Genomic DNA, 23,164 nt, shown 5'->3' with positions numbered 1-23,164 from the left:
CTGATGTCGGAGCGGGTGTGATATTTCCCTGCAGAAAATCTAAACATTTTAATCGTCTATTTATGTTTTATGTAGCTAAAAATGTGGGCCTTTGGCAATTTGGCATTTAATTTGAGTGATTCGTTTGGAATGCATTTAGTTGTTTCATTTTCTGTATTTTTTTCCATGAAGATTTGGTGCATAGTATTTTTCCAAATGAATGGTACATCAAATATTTCTCACACAAATGTAGCAGTATTTAAATCAGAAGTAGCTTTATGTTTCAGTGGAATAGAAGAGGAAATGTTAGCTTAGGCTATGCTACTTGTATTTAGAAGGACAAGATGCAACATCTGCTACGATACAATCGACACACTAATTGTAACGACACACGGGGCAACTTTTTCCACAATGTTGCCAGGCAACTGTCAACCAGGTGAGACGAAGGGCAACTCATCTGGATCTGGATGATTACGAAAAGTTGCCCAGTTTTTCAAATACCAATTTGTGGCTGACTATGAGTAGGAAAGTAACATTGCTCAAAAAGTTGACCTATGTATCGTCACCCTAAGATAGCCAAGCTTTGATACCCATTGGTAGTCATGTCCTGTATGAGGTCATGGTGAGGAAGCACAGAGTGTATGACAGGGTTGTCCCGTGTGTGGCTCCAGGTCATTGCAGGGCATACCTCTCAGCCTACATCCATTCTCCAACCTTGTATCCAGTACAGGGTGGTGGAGGGGCCTGGAGCCTATCCCAGACTGCCTGGGGAACCACCCTGGATTGAATGCCTATGTGTTTAGCCAAACCCATGTCACGAAACAATTGCGTAATTGTTAAATAATAATTACCAAGATTTAATGAGTAGCAATTAGCGGCCCATCTTGGAATGTGGCGTGTGACGCCCCCACGGAGAGCGGGATGGTATCCGATTACCCGTGTCAGCGTGCTTTCCCGGACGGCAATCCGAGCGTGCTTGCTTACCCACTGGATATTATATTCTGGTGTAGTGGGGGTATTTCCGTACGTGGCCCCCCCCACGTGTGAAATTACATATTACTCCGTCTGTAAGACGACGATCCAAAGGGATACTCAAGGCTAAAGGGATTCTGTGTTTTATCGGAGCGATTTGGATACGTCAGTTAGCGGCGACGCTATGGTCACGGACCTCAGAACCGCGGGGGGGGACGACCTGGCCCGTGTCCGGGGAACCTTTGGAGCATCATGAAAATTATCTACAAATAATTTAATGCCATAAAACTTTATTAATAAATTATTATTATATCCATGTTTTTTCATAAACAAGAATGTGTTTTGTAGGCAAGACTAAAGATGTAGTTGCCATTTGAAATCTACCAATTAACTGTATTTTTGGTATATTTGATGTTACAGCAGTATCCAAATCTCAGCATGCATCACGAGGCAACACGGGTGTCATGAGCAGGCTTCAACAATTTTGGGAGAAAAAAATGAAGAGGAAGAAGGTTATATCTGAGTTTTTCAAAAGCAAACAGACGAGTGGATATGACTCTATGGCCCCTCCCCACCCTGTCCAGATGCATACCACAGTAACCATGGTAACCACCGTAACCACAGAAACCAGGAGGTCCACTCCCGACTGTTAAAGTTGAGCTTTTACCCACCTTAACACAGTAAGGAAGAACGAACAGGACACGCAACGAATGTACGACAGACGTGTCATGAATACGGAGAGCGTCCGGTTCTGGGTACGAGAGCATATGACCTGCGTCCCAAGGCCATTCGCTCACAGTGGAGGAGGAGGCGGAGTCGTGGGGCCCTGCAGGGCTGGAGAGGTGGCGGGGGGTTTCCGAAGGGGGCGCAGAGGGGTTCCCTAACCGCCCCTCTCTCTGTGTCTGTCTCCCTGCAGGGCCTCCCAGCCCCTCCTCGGTCGCTGCGTCCCCGACTACAGTGCCTTCTCCACTGTGGCCGATTGGCTGGACGGAATAAAGATGAGTCGTTACCGGGACAACTTCCTCAACGCCGGCTTCGCCTCCTTCGACCTGGTGGCGCAGATGACCTCCGAGTGAGTGGGCGGGGCCTCCCGAGTCAGGGAAAGCAGGAGTCAGGGGGTGATGTGTAGCTCAGAGGGTGAGGCCGCGGTGCCTCTGATCCGAAGGTTGCTGGTTCAAATCCCAGAGTGTTTTTTTTCCCCTCAAATAAAATGCATGTAGCTTTGGATAAAAGTGGCTGCTAGATAAACATAAATATGGCATCTGTTTACAGAAGAAGGGTGTAGAGGAAGAGTTAAGCAGAGGATAGGCGTTGTTAGGAAGGGTGCAGGTTTAAGTGGGTGGTTAAGCCATGAGAATAAGTGAGACGGGTGATAATCCTACCTATCGCGAGCTGTCAGTCACTGTCTAAATTAACCACGTGCAAAACAATAAACCAATTAGAGGCAATCGGTCTTTGACTGACAGCACACAGCAGTCCCACCCACCGAGGCCTACAGGGCTGTTTCTCTGCTCGAGGTTAGAGGTAGAGTTGTTTAGTCACTCCTCCATCTCCCTCAAGTTTAAATTTTTTTTTTTGCAAGGATCCCCATACAAGCATGTTTCATGTCGGCCATGACAGAACGGGAAAAGCGCGGCGGCCGAAATGCCGGGAAATTGCCTGGGAAGGAAGATGGATCGTACATGCGGGATCAAATGAATGAATAAGAATAATAATCATTTAAATGTGGGCCCAGTCGGTGGAGGTGGTGAGGGGGGGGGTGCAGGAGATGGAGGGGCAGGTAATTTGTTTTAATTTGGCTCCCTGACAAGCGGCCCAATCGGCAGAATCCTCCTGTCCTTAATGCCTGGCCGTCCGCGTAATGGGCTCCGTTCATTATCATTTCAGCGTCCGCCGGCAGCGTGATGAGAGGGCCACTGGAGGGGGGAGGGGAGGGACACAATTAACTGCGGTTTGCGGGCGTGGCGGCAGGGGGGGGGCAAAGTGTGCGGAGGCGGCTAATGGTGATTCCCCACACGGCTCGGGAGTGATCCCCCGTGGGGCTGTGACAGCATGGGGGGGTCGGGTGGGGGGGGCTGATCCACTGTAAACCTGTACAACAGGGGCTTGGTTAGCCCAAGGGGTGGCACTAAGCAAACAGGTCGCATAAGACATTCCATAGAGGTGCCACGTCGTCCCGAATCATCGACCCCCCCCCCCCCATTTCTAATTAACTGCACCACGGTCTGGCGGCCAGGTGAGCCCTCCCTAGATGCCACCCCCCCACCCCCATGATCTGAAGCAGCCCGGTGTCGACCTGATCGGATTCACCCTGTGAACGGTGGCAGCTGCTTCATGGAGGTGTGGAATGGCTGGGGGGGGGGGGGGCGGGGGGGCGGGAGGGGTTATTGATTTCTCTTCACCTGCCGCCCCCCCATACCTTTGATCTCTCCCTCCGCTTACCACCTGTTTTCTGTGTGGGAGCGTGTTAAGGTGCGTTAAGCAGGAGACCCGCATGTCCGTCGGACGGAGTGTGACCTTGGCCGCGATTCAGCCCTTTAAGCTGTTTGCGTTCAGGCTCGGTCTGTCTCCTCTGGGCAGTCTCCAGCTTAGCTGCAGTTGTACTGTAACCATGTCATATTTATCGTCCGTCTTCCCGTCGCCTGCTTGACCCGCGCCTCCCTCTTCCTCCGCAGGGATTTGCTTCGGATAGGAGTGACGTTGGCCGGCCATCAGAAAAAGATTCTGGGCAGCATTCAGGACATGAGACTACAGATGAACCAAACACTGCCCATCCAGGTGTGAGCGAAAAAGGGGGAGGGACTTCACCAGAGTGAGCCAATGTAAACCCCAGCTGCCTGACTGTCTCTGCCAATCAGAAAACTGACTCGCAGTGCCTCAGACATTATTTTTTGTTTGTTTCCTCCACTTCCTGTTTTCCACGTTATGCTACGTTTACACCTAGCGGATATTAAGATTGTTCTGTATTTCAAAGAGTCCCATTACCTGTGCAGACCTTCCTGGATGGTGTTTGCATGCGTGTGTGATTTTTTAAAGCATTTTCTTTTGTTTTATTTTACTTTTCTGGCTGGACTTTCGTTCATTTCTGGGACTCCTCCTATGACATCTGTCCCCACGCGATCTCTCCACTCGATGGCTGAAACCAGGGAAGAAGGGAGCACTTTACTACGAGTGGATGACGAGACAAACAAAGGACACGGCGTCTAAATGAGTGTAAAGCGGAAAAGAGTGTAATAGACAATCTCTCCCACATTCTGTCTCTTTTTGTATTTTCCGATCTTCATATTGAAGATGTTTAATTTTAAATGCACATGCCTGAGAGAGATGAGGCCAGAAGGGACCGGAACGTTCCAGAACTGGAAAGGGGAGGAACAGAAACATCCATGGAACCACCGTGAGACTTTAGTGTTGAATTTCCAGACTAAACCAAGTGTGAAGTCTGGGGTCAATTAGGAACAGTTTTGCAATCATCCTGACTTTTTTTTAAGGAATTAAATTGTGGCTATTCATTTGTGTGTCAGCCAATTTTAAAAATCATTTATTGGGATGCTTAGAGGCTGATCGCTCTGTGAGACTCAAAGAACACTTCATCGCGACATGGATGGAGGGGGCAAAAGGATCACAGCGAAAGACTTGACGGAGACACTTTCCAGTTTGATATTTGCCTGTGCGTGAGCGTGGCACACAGACACTGATCCGCAGTGGCGTGTCACAGCAGACACACAGCGCATGGACTGAACTCAGTTGTGATCAGAAGACTTTATTTCTGAGACAGCATAGCTGTTATTCTATTGATAATTTTGCAATTTTTATTGGTTCTAAAATAAAAAATATATATGCATTGTTCAGAAATTCAAACGTGACTGCAGAAAAGGACCTTATGTCTCTCTTCAATAATATACCTTCCTATTTTATCCCTCTGCTTGTTTTCAAAGGTTTTTTTTTTCCTCCTTGTTTATTGGCAGACGTCAATGTCTGGGCATCGCCTGTCCCGGCGTGGTTTGGGGGGGGGGTTTGCTATAGGAGGGCGGTGGTGGAGCTCAGTCATGTTCGACACGAAACCAGTTTGGTGAGTGGGGGACGGCCGCGTTTGCATCGCTAATTCTGCGTTTACAGGGCACACGTGTGTCGGAGGTAAAAAATGAAAATCGGTTTTGTTGTGGACACACCTATGACATGCTGATGTGAGCAACTGCCAGTTGTACCCCCCACCTGCTCGAGAAGCAGGTGTGAGGACTCCCCCCCCCCCCCAGCCTCAGCTCTCCACAGAGCACTGGTAACCTGAACCCCCTTCAGGTGCGTGCAGACACACGGCCGGGAAGCTCACGCCGTACTGACTGCGCTCGTACTCCGTCGCCCGATATGGAAATGTACCCCTGGGATGCGGCCCCCCCCCCTTTCCCCCCCCAGCTCCTCGGTGACACTGCTTCCTCAGCTGCCTCTTCATACCTTCTTCCCGGTGAGGCTCTCAGAGCTGCGTTTGCGTGGGCGGAGGGCTCCAAGCGGAGGAGTTGGCCCCCAGGGATGCAGTGCTACGTGGTGTGGGTGCCTGTTACCCCCCCTCCCCCACATACACACGCAGACGCACAAGTCTGTTGTCAGGTCGCTTAGCCCCTGCTCTCCAGCCTGTCAGCGTGATTTACGCACCCTGCCGTCTGCGGCCCCCGTAGGAATACATTTTCGGCGGGAGAAGGCAGAGCCGCCATATCATTACCTGTCTACCCCCCCCCCCCCCACCCCCGCCCCAGGCTGTAATCACCCCCTTTCTTGTTTTGCCCCTGGCCTGATTAGTGCAGCACAGTCTGTCGAGGGGGGGGGGGCTCTGCCTTGACACAGGACTACGTAGTCGGTATGATGAGATTAGTAACAGCGGCGGTACCGTACCACTGATGGGGCGGTTGGGGCTGTCACATGACCCGTCCTGATCTGAGGGTGCTAGCAGTCACTGGGAATCACAGGCACATTAATAGCAGCGCCCCACGGTGGCTGTCACTGAGCGAGACGCTTCTGTTGTATTGATGTATGAGTTCTGATCTGAGAGTCTGCAGTCTCCCTCGTCTTCCTCTGGTCTGAGAACCATTCTGGGTATTATGCAGAGTATCGGCATACTCTTTCTTTTTTAAACAAAAGGATGTATTTATTTCCCATGCTAACCCTACAATATTGAATAAAAGTCCCAATGGTAATAATAATTCAGTCCACTGGTTCAGTCCAGCTACATATAGCTTCCTTGTACGTTCTTACCATTGCTGTGATTATATTTCAGCAGAAGTTAAAAAGCATTTTTTTTTATTTAATTGAAATGAAACATCCCTGTTTCTTGAATGAGCTAATAACATAAGTATCACCGTAGGAAATGTTTAGAAAACATGTTTATCGACTTTGGGAGAATCGTAATCCACTTAACTGTGATTGTAAAATAAAACGTTTTAAAGATCGCCTTTGTAGTCTACGGTATTAACGAGAAACACGTTCTCCTTAACGGCATTGAAAGATGAGCGCCTTCAGAAAATCTACAGGATACTGTGGTATCGGTATATTCTGACAAACAGTGCAGCATAATTTCAATGAAGTGGTCAATGATCTTTGGGTTTAGTTAGTGGTGTTGACATGAAAACATATCCTCAGTTTTATTTTTCCTCATCAGACCACATAAAATGTTTTTTGACGCAGAATCAACATCCATTCCTTCATCGCTGTTATTTTTTTTTACTGATCAGTCATCCTTTCGATAATAGTCCACAGCCCCTTGTGAATGTTTACTTGGGGATGAGGTCTACTGAAGATGCTGTCGTTATCATTTGTTGTCCTACTCGTCCAGCTTCACCACAGTCTTGATTCCCACTGTCTTCTCATTGCTGTGAAATGTTCATACCCTGATGTTTCATTCCCATGTTACCAACTCCCATCCTAACCCTAACCCTAACCCTAACCCAACCTGCTGTCTGGCTTAATATTTTACAGCTATCTTCCCTGTTACTGATTTTCTATGAGTTTTGTAAGCAAACACATAAACTGTACAACTTTTAGTCACTTTCAGAACCAGTTCAGAGAAAGAAGCTCGTAGTGTGTGTATAGTAATGAAAAACAGTTCAAATGGAATTGGTTTACTTTTGGATAGGAATGAGATGTATTTAATGGTGAAGACGAAAAAACGGTTAAAAACAAAGATGCATTCTTGTAGAAATATTTTTAAAGACCCTTTTTTGCAATTAAATTATTTAAGAAATTTATGATACATATTTGGTGTCTGTGTACTTTGTTTTATTACTTTGAGAGAACGTCTCCATTTGGAATGGCTGTCTCACAGCGTACCGTGATACAGCCTCCGGATGCATTTACGCTCGCTCCCGAATGCGATGGATTTCCCGCATATCTCTAAAGCGACAGAAACACGTGTTTGTTAAACAAAGGGATTAACTACAGTCAGTAAAAAGATGTACCCAGTTTGGTTACATTACATATGCAGATTGCATTGTGCTACTGCCCTTTAAAGACTGTGGAATTTCTTTTTGCCTAAAATGTTGCTAAAAATTAAAGGCATGCATTGTTGTTCACAGGGATTTGGTGCCGCTGATACTGACAGGCAGTTTCTAGCTGGTGGCACAGAGTTTGTAACACTGTTGGTTGGGAAGTTTGTGTCTCGCCCCCCCCCCCCCCTCCAAGAAATTCTCCCCCTCTTCTGTGAGATGCATCCAGTTCTTCTTCTTTCCTCTGATGGTCCACCTCATTCTGCTCGGGGAACCAGAGTCCATACTTTGCCTGTTTTCTTCCCATTAACTGGCATCTTGTACAGGGCGTTCATCCCCTGCCTTCTGCCCTTGGCTGTCAGGAATAGGCTCCTGGCTTTCTGTGACTTATGTGAATTATTTGTGGTTGTGGAAGATGGACGGACGTCCGGTTTGGTCAGCATATCTTACCGATGTGTCAGGCGCCTTCAAGGTGCTCTGCGATTCTAGGAGGTGAAGCTGAGGATCTTCTCCGTTTGGTGCTAGCCCACCAGCATAACGCGGCCTCAAGGGAACCTCTCAGCTAAAAACGCACATTCGCCGAAAGGACACATAGGATGGAAGGATCTTGTTTCCTTCCTGTTTCTCTTAAATAAAACCAGAATCATCTGCTCAAGATGAGACTTTTTGTCATGGTAACCTTCAGGAGCACTTGGTTGGAGCTCTTAAGGTCTTCTGGGTGGCATGACGGTTCAGCAGGTAGCACTGTGGTCTCACACCTCTAGGTTTGGGCTTCTACTCTTTGTGTGAGTGTGAAGTTTGCATGTTCTTCCCTTCCTCTGGGTATGTGGGTTTCCTCCTGTAGTTAGAAAGATGCAGTTAGGTCAGCCAGCATCTCTAAATCATTGCAATGTATTTATGAGCCTGATCATTGTCTGGCAGCCCATCCAGGGTGTATCCCAGCCTTGTGCTGCCTGTGATGGGCTCCAGGTGAGCATGACCGTGATTAGAGATTATAAGATGGATGGATGACGGACCTCAAAGTCTCATAAATGTATCTCTATACGCAGAAGTTCTACTAATCACGTAACTCAAGTAAATAATCCGGTTGACTCATTGACATCACAGTGATTTTATGAAAGGTAACCCTTCATGGAGATAAAAGTTAGACATCCGATGCTGTTTTTAAGTAGTAACATATTCACAGTTATTGTCATGAATGATGCAGGCTGGCATGCAACAGAATAGGTGAGAGAGATGGATGTCTGTGCAGTAGTGGGGTCACCTCAGTCACGGAAAAGAAAGTAATTCAACGATTCAAAATAAAAAGCGAGTATATCTTATTGGGGAAATACAAGCTTTCAACACCCTGGGGTCATAATAATGAAAAGTCTCTGTGCAACTGATATGCCGAGCATATACCCTGTAGGGGGATAGCAGAGATTTCTTACAGTGACGCTGTGGTGTTTGGGCGTCGAGGCTGTGACCCGCTCACATGTCCCATAGTGCCCCCCCTCCTTCCCTCCCAGAAGCAGCGCCCTTACCTGAGCCGCCGGGATGCCGTTCCCCGGCCAGATTACCTTCTCGCCGAGGTCCCCAGATAAATTTGATCTGGGATAGGTGAAAATAAATACAAAAAAAGCACCGCGGAGCTCGAATGTGTCTCCGCTGGGCTACAAAGGGGCTGGGGGGGGCGTAACGGGAGACGGGGCTCTGACACGTCGGGGTGCCGTCTCTCCGCCTGCAACCGGACACCGACCGCCGGCTCCGCTTTGTGCGTCTGCCAGCGCCGGGAGACCCGCGGCTACAGTCCGTGTCCGTCTGCCGGCCCAGCCAGCAGATCTCCCATCCTTCTCCCTGTCCGTTTTAGCTTTTATTTGTGTCTCAGTATTTATTCCTACGTCAAGCTTAATTTAGTTTTTTTTTTTTTGTGCTCTTTGTTTTGGAAGTTAATTGGACTTTTGATTTCATGCCAATAAATTTCACCAGACTGAAAGCAGTGTAGGTAATATGTTGACAATTGCAATTATATGAACAAATATCACGGACATGAAGCTGTGGTATTTCGGGAACGGCCTTTAATTAGAAGCAATGACATTTTAAACGAAACCGTATCTATGAAAAGAGAACGTTTTAGACAGCAGAATAGCAAATCGGGCTGGCAATATTTAAACCCCCTTTTTACTGCTGTGACTCCTGCAGATGCGGTATTGATTCCCGCAGCCTCTGTGCAGCCCAGGGGCTCCGATGCACGTTTGCAAACCTCCTAATAAACTCGTCCAGTGTAGCTAGTAAAACATCAGACGGGCGCAGGTTTTCCAGTAAACCCTTATTCCTCTGTTTGACTTTTCTTGACTCCCGCCAGGGACCCCCGCCTCCCCACCTCCATACCGCTTTTTGTATCTCCTCTAATCCATTGTTTGCTTTGGCCTTAATTGGTCACATGCACACCGTGACACGGGGACCCGGAGTCATTACCCGATCCGCGGCGTTTCCGACTGAGCGCCCGTACCGTTAAGTTTGTACGGACACGGGCTAACAAGAAATCCTAATTACTGTTAGAGCTCAAAAAATATTGTTAATTGGCAGCAGATTTTTTTTTTAATTCCGTAGGAAAGGGCGACACGGGCTGGGGAGAGCGACGACCAGATCGGGGTATTTAGTTGCGGAGTGGAGAGTTTGTCACAAGATGCTCTAATTGCTTTTACGGAGGCTGCATGGGAGCAGCGATGGAGTGAAACGAGAGCTTCGCGTTATTAACATTTTATAAGTTAGTCTTTCATCAGGCCGTTTGCATCCCACCAAATGACAATGATGGTCTTACAGGAACAACAAGAATATTAAATTCTGAGTGCAAATTTTTAACCCCCTCTGGGGTTATGTGAAGACTATAATTTAGGCAGAAAATGAGCACGTTTGAAGTGACCTTTAAGGTATTTCTAGATCTGTCACATGTGAAGAGCATGTCTTGGAGGACATCAAACGAGCGAGCCGTGTGCCCGGGGACCGTCTGATGGGGGCCTGTCCACAGGGATTACCTCACACTATAATCAAAGATAAGACCTTCTCTTATTAACAGCCACCATGACCAGCACAGACGGCCGCACTCCTGCTGGTCCCAGTTGGGACAGTCACCCTTTTGTTGGGAGGCTTGGCCACATCTGTGGGCCTCCCAGTGGGATTAGCCTGCATGGGTCCTGCCCGGGGAGAATATTCTGAGGGATTATGGCAGCCCCCATCTAAAAAAAAAATAAATAAATCAGCGGTCTGAGCCAAGGTTCCACCCATGTTGACAGACAATGCTCCAGTCTGTCTGTAAGTGATGGGCAATTGGGATTCTGGTGGTATAGCCCCCCCCCCCAATTGATTTCAGGATGGGGCCATTTGCCATACCTTTGTGCAAGAACAAATGGTTTGAATGGTTTCTGTGCAGATTTTTAGCATTTCATGAATGTTAAAAAAAAAAAGCAAATAACTAGAATCCATAGGAAGCAGGAAAATATCCTTGTTTTTCAGAACAAGGTGTCTGTCTCAGATTTATGGAAATCTGTGGATTTTATTACATTTTAGCTTCTTGTTGTTCATGATTACGAAGTTCGCCATGTCCAGTTCTTTTGCCATTACGGTGCAGAAAAAAGGAAATTGTAACGATGGATAGTATTGATCTCTTTACTAGAAGTACAATAGTCACAGTGAGAATCCAGATAATCAGAGAATCCAGATAATCATTGTATTATATATTATACGAACCCCCCCCACCCAATCGGAAGGTTTCCACCATCAATCCTGTTTGTCGCTTACTCCCACGCCATGAAAATATTTCTGACTGAACCCGCATGCGCTTTTACACATTTCTGCTAACGTTTACATTTTTGAGCTAAAATGCCTCCACGGTAGCCAATTAGCATCAGTATCCGTAGTGGCTCTCCATGCGACTCTATGGTAGCCTTCCTGCGTTACGTGTCTCCCGTGTTTAACCGGTTCTGCATGTAACGTGACATTATATTCCCCATGTACCCCTTTGCGGTTGGTTTACTGTGTATCCCTGTTAGTCCTGCAGTCCTCCCCTGCGTAAAACTGAAACCAATACCCTTGATTTCTCCATACCCTCGAGTCATTGTCCCTACAGCCGAATTCGCTTCCATCTCCCAGCCAAGTCATGTGTGCACGATAATTAATGGTGTGTGTTCGGCGCTGCTGAAAGACGGTCGTGACATTACAGAGGGTAGGTTGTTGTTGACTGTGGAAATCGCGGCCGAGGGGGGAGCTGGCTCTGGCTGACAGCTCATTAGCCAAATGCAGATATTTATCATATTTAATCAATGCTGCAGCAGCAACAATGCGATTATATCCTGGGTGAGGAAGCAATCACGGCGGCCTTCTGGCCGTCCTTGAGAGGGCGAAACGTGAGCTCTTTCACAGGAGAAGCGGCAGGAACTCAAATTCACAAAAAAGAGGCGATTCACACCATTGCCAGTACAGGTAAGAAGGGTTGAACACCAGAACAGTACAAAATCTGGCTGCCTATATTTCAGTAAACAAAAGCTCTTTGAGGAGAGTAACTTTTTAGATGTCCTTAGGTATATCTTTAGATGGATAAGAACTACTTTTTTCATATCTGTGGATCTGTACAAGTTCAATTATAACAAACCTCACAATGAAGACATTCATGAGAAAGGTGTATAGAAGGCAGGTTACAGAAGCCAAACTGGAGCTCAAACAAAGCCTTGTGTTGCGAGGAGCTTGGTCTACATGTGAAGCAAAGCAGGTACAGACACGCTGCGCCTATGGCGATAAATCCGCCGGCATCTGGAAAGTCATGTTGTTCTTGCACGGCACACTGATGGGGTGAGGGCAGAGGAAATGTCTTATAGATACCGCCGGAAGAGAGTCGCTGGGTAGACGAGACGACTGGCATCCCGTGAGATGACATCCTTCCCATGGGCGAGAAGACCCACGGTCATGTGATCACCCAGAGCAGTACTCCTATTGGACAGGAGGAAGCAGACCTTTTCAGCAAAGGAAGGAACCTTCGTTAGGGAACTGGCAGGACATTTCTACTGCTAAAGCCCAGGGCCACAACGCCGAGGTCCCCAAGCTGTCACAATTGTCCATACCTCGAGAGGATAGTGATGTGGAAAACTTGTCATTTTTTATCACATTGCTCCGCTGCTTGTCAGTCTGTTGCCTATTATCCGTTCACCTCAGCATCCACAAACAGTGACTCCTACACGGACACCAACAAAGTGGGGAAATCTGCGCTAACATTATTCTCCTGTCCTGGATGCTGCTGACATCCCATGCCTGTATATTTTAGCACGGCTGAGCCAGACCGGGCCAGTTGGTTGACCGCTAATTTGCATGCGAGTCAAAATCCGTCTCCGAGATACGGAGAGCTCATCCTGCCGGTGAGGATCCTCGTGGAGTCGCCGATTGCCAGGTGTCCTCGTGCTTTTCCTCTGCCCTCCAAGGGTGAGAGAGGGAGACCGCCTAATATTAGCTGACAGGCAGACAAAGGGCACGGCAGCAGGGGGTTGTGGGTAATGTTTAACATTCCACATAGTTTGGCAGCTGTGTGAGCCAGGGGAATTGGGCGGGGGAGCGTTTTAAAGTGGAACAAAGTGCCAACTCATTACTGACTTTTACATCACCTTTCTGTGCCGGCGCTGACCTGTAAACAGGGAGAAGGAGGAGAGCTGTTGTGACATGCAGCACCTGGCAAAAAAAAAGTGCTCTCCTGTGAAAGAACCAGGAACAGCAGAATATCCACGAGTCTCTCAGAAGCAGGATGATGTAAGAAGAAGTGCAACAGTGAATGGCAGACGGGCCTCTATCAGACCTGCCCTGAGTGGAACGGGTTTGCCATTCTCATCGTCTCTATTATGTCTTGGGGCTACGACTTTGATGAGAGTCACGCCGTCCGTCATCATCGTGAGTGGAGTCGGTGATGAAGCCAGGGCTGACCGTCCGGTTGCTCCGCCCATGGAGTGAAATTCCTGACATCTGTGGGGTCGAATGCGGGACACAGCAGTGCATTCTGGGGAAGGGGGCGGTACCATGTCTTAAGGGAGACACGAATCCAGCTCGCTTTAATTTACTTGAAACAGATGCCATTTCTGATTTTATTCAGTTATAGTTTATTTTTTTTAAATAAAAACAGAAGTTATGCAGCTTCCCTATATGGACATCAGACATATATGTGGCGTATAAAATACGAGTTTGGGTGGGCCCAAGCAGAAGGGGGAGGGCCATTCGTTCAACACTCAGAGTATTGACATGCGCATTAATGAATGATACTGGATTTGCAAACATCCAAAGCTAAGCTCTGACCAGACATTAATGTGGGTCAGCAAATAATATCTCAAAAGTACAGAGTGTGCATTTGAGTCACCACAGGAGATTAAAGGGACATTCTGGCTTAAGTGCATCCATCCATCCATCCATTCTGCTTATGCAGTATAGGGACCTGATGAGTGTTTTGGGTCAAAGTCATTTAAAAAAATAATTGGTAATACTACAGTAATGACTATTACACAAAAATAATGATATAAAAATAATAGTAATAATCTGTTACTATTTCCATGCATAATCATATCTGTTATTAAGTAGTAATGAAGTGTTAACAATCGCAGCCCTTTATTGATTAGAGCATAAAATTAATAGTCTGTTTAATTGTCTGGAAAATACAATAGGGCCCCGGGCTAATTCATTAAACAAAATTAAAACAGAGAAAATAAAACAAGCAGACATGTTTGTTATGTATGTGATACGCACAGAAGGTGGAACGTATCATTTAAAATTACCATCACTCACAAATTCACATATGGAGCCATGATTTATTGTTGGTGAAAAAAAAATCTTTGTTGATTTCATAATATTTCTACCTAAATGTGGTAATAAATCACATGTTGACAATAGATCATACGTTTGTTTTCCATGTATAATCAATATTTTTCTGTGAAATTAATTTCAGGAGTTTTCTTCCTCTTAGTTACTAGTTAATTAGTTGAGCTGAGACGGCTTAGACGAGCTTTCCTCTTAGCCGGCTCATCCAGCCGCGGTGAGCCTGGGGCGCAGGAGCAACCCGAACGGGATGCCAGTCCATCGCCGTCACATACACACCGTGGAGAGACACCCATTCTCAGAACTGCATGTCTTTATCCCATGGGAGGACACCCAGGTGTTTACTGGAACTGCACGCAAGGAGAACATAAGGAGAACATAAGGAGAACATAATGAGAACAACTCCACTCGGGGGGGGTAAGATTTAAACATCCAACCCAAGGGGGCTGAAAGAGACAGTGACAGGAGGAACTCTAGGCATGTCCATCAATCCATCAGTCCATTCATTCATTTATTCATTAATTCGTTCGTTCATTCATTCATTCATTTTCTGTACCCGCTTGTCCAGAGCATATCACAAAAACTAGGTGCGAAAGGCAAGGAACAACCCAGGATGGGGCGCCAACCCATCACAGGGCACAAGGCAGGGAACAACCCAGGATGGGGCGCCAACCCATCACAGGGCACAAGGCAGGGAACAACCCAGGATGGGGCGCCAACCCATCACAGGGCACAAGGCACGGAACAACCCAGGATGGGGCGCCAACCCATCACAGGGCACAAGGCAGGGAACAACCCAGGATGGGGCGCCAACCCATCACAGGGCACAAGGCAGGGAACAACCCAGGATGGGGCGCCAACCCATCACAGGGCACAAGGCAGGGAACAACCCAGGATGGGGCGCCAACCCATCACAGGGCACAAGGCAGGGAACAACCCAGGATGGGGCGCCAACCCATCACAGGGCACAAGGCAGGGAACAACCCAGGATGGGGCGCCAACCCATCACAGGGCACAAGGCAGGGAACAACCCAGGATGGGGCGCCAACCCATCACAGGGCACAAGGCAGGGAATAACCCAGGATGGGGCGCCAACCCATCACAGGGCACAAGGCAGGGAACAACCCAGGATGGGGCGCCAACCCATCACAGGGCACAAGGCAGGGAACAACCCAGGATGGGGCGCCAACCCATCACAGGGCACAAGGCAGGGAACAACCCAGGATGGGGCGCCAACCCATCACAGGGCACAAGGCAGGGAACAACCCAGGATGGGGCGCCAACCCATCGCATGATGTAACACAGACACACACACACAGACACACACACACACCGACACAGGCATTCACACCAGCAGGGAATTTGCCAACTCCAGTTCACTTTAGCAAGTTTCAGGGCTGCAGGGGGGACCCCGGAGCAGCCGCAGGAAACCCCACGATGACACGGACAGAGCGTGCGAATCCCACACACGTAGAGCCAAGGCGTGTCGCACAACGTTGCCCTACCTTGGACGTTATTAATAATAATGCAGTACAGTTATGATAACATAGTGATTTTGCACACTGGCATTTGGGATAGTTACACAGACAGGCCCCCATGTTCTGTATAAGATGGCCTCCCGTGGATGTTTTAAAGACGAAATCCTGCAGGATGTGGTGTCATTTTATGGTTTGTAACCGTAATCACTGTTAAGAGGTACGGTGTTCCCGGTTCCCCATTCTGCCGGCTCCCGCTCCCGCTCCGCTCCCGCTCCCGCCCGCTCGCCGCATTTCAGTGCCAGCCTTTACACTGACACATTTAGGTCAGTTCGGCTGCGTTAGATGCAGGAGGCTGTCAGGCTTAAGCACACAGAGTAGTAATTAAACATGCCAAGGGGGGGGGGGGGGGGGGCGTAAGGGGGAGTACACGAGAGAGGCGTATGTTCCGCACGCGGAGGCAACCTGGGATGATCACGGAATTAGCCCAACAGTCACATGTGTCACTCGGCGTCACGTAATGTGTTGGAGATTTGGCCCCCGAACCCCCGAACCGCGCGGTCTCCGTCTGCCTGACGCTTTCCCACCCCCTCGGGGGTTTTCTGGGAAACAACAAGCCCCCCCCCCTCTCCTTCCCCCCACCCCCTGCTACCTCTGCCACACAGATGGCTGAGTTCTATAGCAGGCCGTCTGGGCACACCTGTATGCAGCTGGAGCGGATCTGCCGGGGGAGGAGGCGTATGGGACTGTGTGTGCGGGAAGGGGGGGGGCTCCTACTTAACATCCAAACAGCCGACCTGCTGTGCTCTAAGCTCCGGTGCGGGGAGCAGCTTTTCTTTGGCCCATCAGGGGACTCAGCATTTAATCAACCTAATTGACCCCGTCGGCGCGACCCGCCAAACAGCACCATCCGTTACAGCCGCGCGCACCGGGCCGCCGCAAGCTTTAAAACGGCCACCGCTGAACCGCCCAATGGGAAGCCTCGGGGGTGTCCCACGCCTGGGCCCCTGCTTCCTGCCGGCGTCAGCCAGACGAATGCTTAATTAATAGCATGATGTTTTATTGCTCCATATTTAATCATCCCGGTACCTAAACGAATGCACAGTCATTTGTCTGTGAGTTTAATTCCGCTCTGGCTTCGGAGGCCCCGTGCCGGAATTCTCCCTCTCTGTGATGTCATTAGCCGAGGTGGCTCCGCGTCGCTTTGTCCGTCCCCGCATCCTCCCAGCCCCCCAGAGGAGTTAACCCCCTGCAGGGCCGGCAGTCGCACTTCACGGCTCACCTTGAAAACCCAGGTAATGAGGTCCCCTCCCGGAGGGCAGCCAATGGAATTGGATCGTTCTACCGATAGCCAGCGCCGCCGATTACGCGGATGCCACTTTGCCTGATGGAAATTGGCCTGTTTAGAAAGCCGCTGCGTTTTCGCTCCCCTTTATCTGTTTGATGCACGAGGCTTATTACCCACTAATCCACTTCGCCATCTGCTTCAGCTGGAAGGTCAGGGGACGTGTCATATTTTGCAAACGCGCGTTCTGATTGGGCCGGGAGGGCCAGCGCTCAGGAAAACGCTGGCGATGACTCTCCGCGTTCCGGATTCCTCTACCGCCGTCTCGCTCGTCATTCTTTCTTTTAATCTACCTCTCCTGTTTGCATCAAAAATGCCAGAGAAGGAACCATTAGAGTTTAAACTAGCATGTATGTATATTCAGGTAACCCAGGTAACGGGGGGTGTCCCCCTCCCTGTCTTCCTCTATCTCACCGTCTTTGTCTTGTTCCCTTTCAGATCAGGATTAATCACCGTTTTCCAGTATGTCCAAAACAAGCTCATCTGACTTTCTCTCAGACGCTGCTATTCCATTTCTTCCTTTTCTCGTGCAGATTCGTTGCCTTTTGAACATTGCTTTGCTCTTTTTTCCCCAAGATGTTGATTTTTTCCCTGGAGATCTGCCAACGAAATGCACACATAAGTAAGCCAGACAAGAAACTTAAATAAATGAATATGCATACCTGTATCAGGTTCCGGATTCACACACAGTCAATATCTCTCCCATCCTGTCACCAAAAATATGATATAATGAGGTTCTGACAGCAAGCAGTAGGAAATTCATCTGTGGCCATCATTCTATTAGCTTAAGGAACCTCAGATCTGAATATTCAAACAAACTCTTTAGCAATTAGGGGGCGGGGTTTATTCACTCTGCTGACACTGGGATTTGAACTGATAACCTCCTGATCACTAGCACAGCAACCAGCCAAACACTGACCCCGGGTCAGTTATGTGTTTTGGCAATTATAAATAACAAAAATTATGCATTATGCTATGTCTAGTGCAGGAAACTACATGGAAATTTACTATATAGATGGTTGACGTGACCTGTGATGCTCTGGCGTCCTGTCTGGGCAATCCCCCTGCTTCGTGCTGCTTTGGCCTCGCTCTCTCCTGACCCTATACTGCATAGTCAACTGTGTAAGATGGATGCACAGACAGACATTAGGGCTTCTTTTGTACCAACATTTAAAATGCATATGGGCCAGAGAATTAAAACGGTCCCAATTTTTCAAATACAAGGTAAATAAATTAATAATTGGGATGCGAATCTTTATCCCCCGCATAACTTCTGGTGCAGAGAAATTCGATTTTGGCCCAGGCTGAGGGAGAATCTTACAGTGGTGGTCTGTAGCAGCGAGAGATGAGCAGGCGTGATAAACAGCTTTCAATCAGAGTGTAGAATGAGTTCGGGGGCCGTTCAGAGCAGGAACCTGGCAAGCTAATTGCTAATGATGGAAACTGAATTCTGGGAGAAATGAGAGCAACCGTACAAAAAGTCTTGTTACGAGTCACTTTCTCTCTCTTTAGCCTGGAAGGCTGGTAAACATGAATAAGTTTCATGTTGTGACTCCTAGAGAGGGAAGTAGCTTGGGGCTGACAAATTAATATATACCACAGCGTGTGAACTGGCATAGAGATACAACATACATACACACACCCTGTCACAAAATAGCAAAACAGAAATATATAGTGGGAAATGTTTTAGATATAGAAGAAATAATGGTGTGATTTTTACTTTTTTCACAGTCACATATATAAATCCTAAAAAGAGAATGTAGTATATAAAGGTTTTAGGCTTTTATAGTCAACCAGGGCACAAATATCACAATGACAAATGTGACATTTCAGTCAAAAACCACTGGGATCAATATTCACAGGTCGTCAGGTCATTTCATCTGTCTTCCATAACTGCTCATCCAGTACAGGGTTACAGGGAGTTGGGAGGCTCTCCCAGTATGCACAGGGCACGAGGCAGGGGACAGCCTGGGGGGGAGTTCATTACAGGTGACACACTCCAGGCAGGTTAGAGATGCCATTTCTAATAAACTGTGTGATTTTGTGACTGTGGGGGGAAGTTAGAGCTCATGACACAAATTCAAGGAGACTGTAATGTGGTGTGTGGCTCGGCAGGGTAGGACTCTATGACCAAAAGGTTGTTAGTTCAAATCCTGTGCTTGGCAAAGTGATTTTGCCATCAGGTCCTTGAGCAAGGTCCTTAACCTCGATTGCCTCAGGGACTGTCTAATCCTGCTTTCTGAAAAACTGCATGTTGCTTTGGATTAAAAACATCTACTCGATGAATAGATGCATGGACACAAAGAGTGGGATTTGAATCCCCATACCTAGTGGTCATTTTTTTTAAATCTGGAAGTCATCTCCATTGCCCGGTTGCCTTTTTTGTGAGTCAGAGTGTCGGTCATCAGTCTTCCAACCATTGGGTGGCAACGCGTAACAAGTGGAAGGTAAGAATCGTGATTTTATATGATGCTGGAGATGCCTTGGAATGCAAGGGGGATCTCAGTACAGCCTTGACCCATTAAATGCAGCGATAGCTTGAGGCCACACCAGGAGAGACTGGAGAATCATGGCACCGCTGTGCCGCCGGAGTCCCCGTTGGGACGTATCACTCGACGGTTTGCTTCAGCCGAGCACCGGATAAACCTGCACCTGCAATTGCCCCCCAAGTTCCCCGGGCATACTTTTCAGACCTTGCTGACTTCTTGAAAACGGAATTAAAGTTTCCGTAAAACATAAAAAGCCAGGGCTTGGCTGTGAAGAGATTTGCATATCTAATGCACGAGCGATGCACTCGAGAAACTGTTGAGTCAGAAAAGCAAATCTGCGGTCTTTATAGCAGCCGTGTGCTGCTGCTGTGCTTGTATTTATGTTCCACTCTGATTTGTCTCGCTGTTCAATTAAAAACCCTTTTGTTAAAACTTTCACTTTTGCTTCAGTTAGGTTGTAAAAAAGAATACATTCCATCGATGATCTAAAACATCCAAATTTAGAACAGGAACACGGGCATATTGTCAGGCTCAGCCCCTGTTGTCGCACTCTGTGTCACTTCCCCTTTTGGCCAGCAGGTGTTGCTGGTCATCCCGTCCTTCATGTTAGTCTTTATGTTTTCCCCCTTGTTCTCTGTTGGCCTCATGGCTCAACATGTTGAGCATCCATTTGTCTGTTTACCCTTCTGTCCTGTGTTCGAATCCCACCTCCTCTGTTTTTGTATTTTGCTCCCTAGTGTTTCATTTGAGTTTCTCCAGTTCTTGTGTCTGATTTTGTAGTTGGTTTTTGTTTTGTTCCTTGTGCCCCTGCTTGTGTCTTTACCTGTTTAATTCCTTAGTGTTGGTTTCTATTTCCCTGTTTCCTTGGTTAGTTCTTAGTTTCCCTGTTTTGTTCCTTTGAGTATTAGTTTCACCTGTGCCCTGTTTTCCTGGTCTGTTAATTAGTCTCACCTGTCCTGTGTTAGTCTTATTACCCAGTTTTGGTTTCTGTATTTAAGTCCCTGCTTCTGTTCTGTTCTCTAGTGGTTCGTTGATTGTGTTTGATGGTTGTGACGTCAGATATTCTCAGTATTAGATGTGCATTTAGGTTTTGTTATTTAGTCTTTGTTTATCCCCTTTTGGTTTTTGACCCCTCGTGGTCTTTTTGGTTTTGTTGTGTTTGTAGTGTTTTCTGTTTTGTTTAATAAACCCCGTTTTTGTGTTCTTTGAGCCGCTAGCGGGTCGTCCACCTTTTTTTTTGTGCACTATTCCTCGTTCTCGCGCCCGAGCCGCCCGGAACCATGACACATATTGCTGACCTGTACACCTTCCGTATCACAGATTTCTCAGGCACGACTGTTTACAGAAGGGTATTGGGGGAAATTGTGGAGGAACCACGTTTGAGAATATCTTCCTCACCTAAGGCGGCAATGACTGCTGGCCCCACAGCAGGTGGGGATCGCGGGAGGTCGGAGTTGTAGACAGGAGACAGCCGGATACAGAGGAGACTTGTTAAAACCCACAGCAGGACCATGTCGGCTTGATCAATACCCCGCAGGGTGTCATGCCCTTCCAAGCCCCCACTGCGGAGGTCCCCAAGCAGGACGGCTGACCCTTGTCCCCCACGCTCACGTCAGCGCCTGCCCATCACGTGGAAAGCATGATTTAAGAGACATTCACAGGATGACTGCACGGCTTTGCGGGTGACTGATGTTCTTGTGACGACATCCAGGTTCTCCTAAAGAAAGGACAGCATTTTCTAGAAAAGCACATTCATGGTTTTTTTTTAAAGATGTTCAGTAAGTGTTGCGTCATGCTAACATGCTTTCTGAGGTGATTCAAACATGGCTAATTGCTTTTATTACTAAATGACTACTGTTGTTATTGTTAATCATAGAAGTATGAGGATTCTTTTTTAAAGTCTAATGGCATGATTCTCAGCAACAGCCTTCCTAGGGAAGCAGAATACCCCAAGGGACTGAATATATTATAGTCATCTGTCACAACCAGGATTCAGAGTGCTCAGATATAATATGTTTATTGGGATTTTGCAGCGTCCAAGACAGAGCATGCCGGACTGGGCTGCCCACCCACAATACCCCATTCTCTGCCCAATGGGCCCTGAGGCCATTGGTCAGCACACTGCAGGAAACAGGTACCTGGCGGGAATCGGGCTGCTGACTGGACAGCACACAGCAGGAAACAGGTACCTGACAGGACTTGGGGTTGCTGATTGGGCAGCACACTGCTGGAAACAGGTACCTGACAGGACTCTGGGCTGCTGATTGGGCAGCACACTACAAGAAACAGGTACCTGACAGGACTTGGGGCCACTGATTAGTCAGCACTTTGCAGGAAACAGGTGCATGATGGGATTTAGGGCTGCTGATTGGACACCACACTGCAGGAAACAGGTACCTGATAGAACCTGGGGCTACTGATTGGACGGGTGACTCCAGGATGAGCTGCATGAAAAACAAACTCAGTACGCAATGCAAGAAAAACCAGGAACCAGGAGATAGGACTGAAACACAAAAACAGGACAACTGCAACAAAACTAAAAAACTAGCGCCTTACACGTGGCACACTGGCTATGAATCTCGGGCTTCCCAAGACACGGAAACAAAATGTGGGCGCAGAAGCACAGGGCCAGTGATGACGCCCGGCAAGCCTGACCGAAAAACCCAAAAGAAGACATAAACAAAAAAAAAACTCAGCAAATTGCAGGGGCTGAACTGCAAACCAAAGTGAGCACCAAGCCTTACACTCAGAGAGCAAAAACGATGAGTCAGCAGTATTCAGTCTAAAGAAGATTCAGTGCCAGTTACCTCTGATTCAGATCCAGATCACACTGACATCACAAATTTACCAAAATTACAACAATGCATCATAAATGTAACACAGGCATTCAGATAACAACCATGACACAAACTGCTATGGTCATTTCCATTCCTTTTCTGTCCTTCATGTCTGTAACGAAACCAGAAATAATAAAGGGAAATATCTACTGTAACTTCATTAGTAACTTAATGAACAATTGTGAGGAAGGAGGCAGCTGGACAGAATTAGAGGTCCGGCAAACTCGGTCTTCATTGTTCCCAAAAAACAATGATATGCTGGTGTTTACATGAACCTCCAGGGTCCAGAAAGGTTTATGAGATTGTTACCTCACAGCGCCTTGGGAACTCCACGGAAATGTTGCTGGATTCTGCATTATGGATCATGTAGGGGTTTTTTTTTTTTTTGCGCTTGAGAATTACGTTAATCAGTGCAGCTAGCTGAGAAGCTTAATGCCTGAGGTCGCTTTAGTTAATCAGGTTAACTAATCAGTTTAGTTAATCAGGTTAAACAGATTTCTTAATGAGACAAATAAAATCACTCCAGTCTCTTAATGCAACAAATGCTTGTTAAAATGCACTCTCCTGTGGTATTTGTAAACATTATTTGGAAGATCAGATCTTGATTTTAAATACATTATACACATTCTTTAGGCATAAATAGCACGATCGACACAGAACAGAATGTCCCAGCAGCGCTTGTTGAATTTATAGCATCCATAACGTTCATTGTTTAGCGTTTTCCGTTTTCATTTCAGCGAATTCTCATAGCTAATCCGCATAATCGAAATGTAAA

General features: G+C 47.4%; 1 protein-coding gene across 4 annotated transcripts in view; it reads left to right on the top strand.

The window, feature by feature from the left end:
• LOC111853570 (ephrin type-B receptor 3-like) overlaps positions 1 to 7,193 on the top strand; it is a 46,527-nt gene extending 39,334 nt beyond the window's left edge. For 2 of the 4 annotated variants that reach the window (XM_023830591.2, XM_023830592.2), the window contains exons 15-16: positions 1,868 to 2,023; positions 3,627 to 7,193. In XM_023830591.2, coding sequence (XP_023686359.1) covers positions 1,868 to 2,023; positions 3,627 to 3,735 — 265 coding nt within the window. In that variant the 3' untranslated portion in view covers positions 3,736 to 7,193. The remainder of the gene's footprint in view (positions 1 to 1,867; positions 2,024 to 3,626) is intronic. The other 2 variants (XM_023830593.2, XM_023830594.2) reach the window with 1 other exon arrangement.
• Positions 7,194 to 23,164: the final 15,971 nt, after the last annotated feature.

Source organism: Paramormyrops kingsleyae, chromosome 21 (genome assembly GCF_048594095.1).
Source record: "Paramormyrops kingsleyae isolate MSU_618 chromosome 21, PKINGS_0.4, whole genome shotgun sequence".
NCBI lineage: Eukaryota > Metazoa > Chordata > Actinopteri > Osteoglossiformes > Mormyridae > Paramormyrops > Paramormyrops kingsleyae.
Note: the sequence above shows the minus strand (reverse complement) of the source record. Positions and strands in the feature narration are given on the sequence as shown.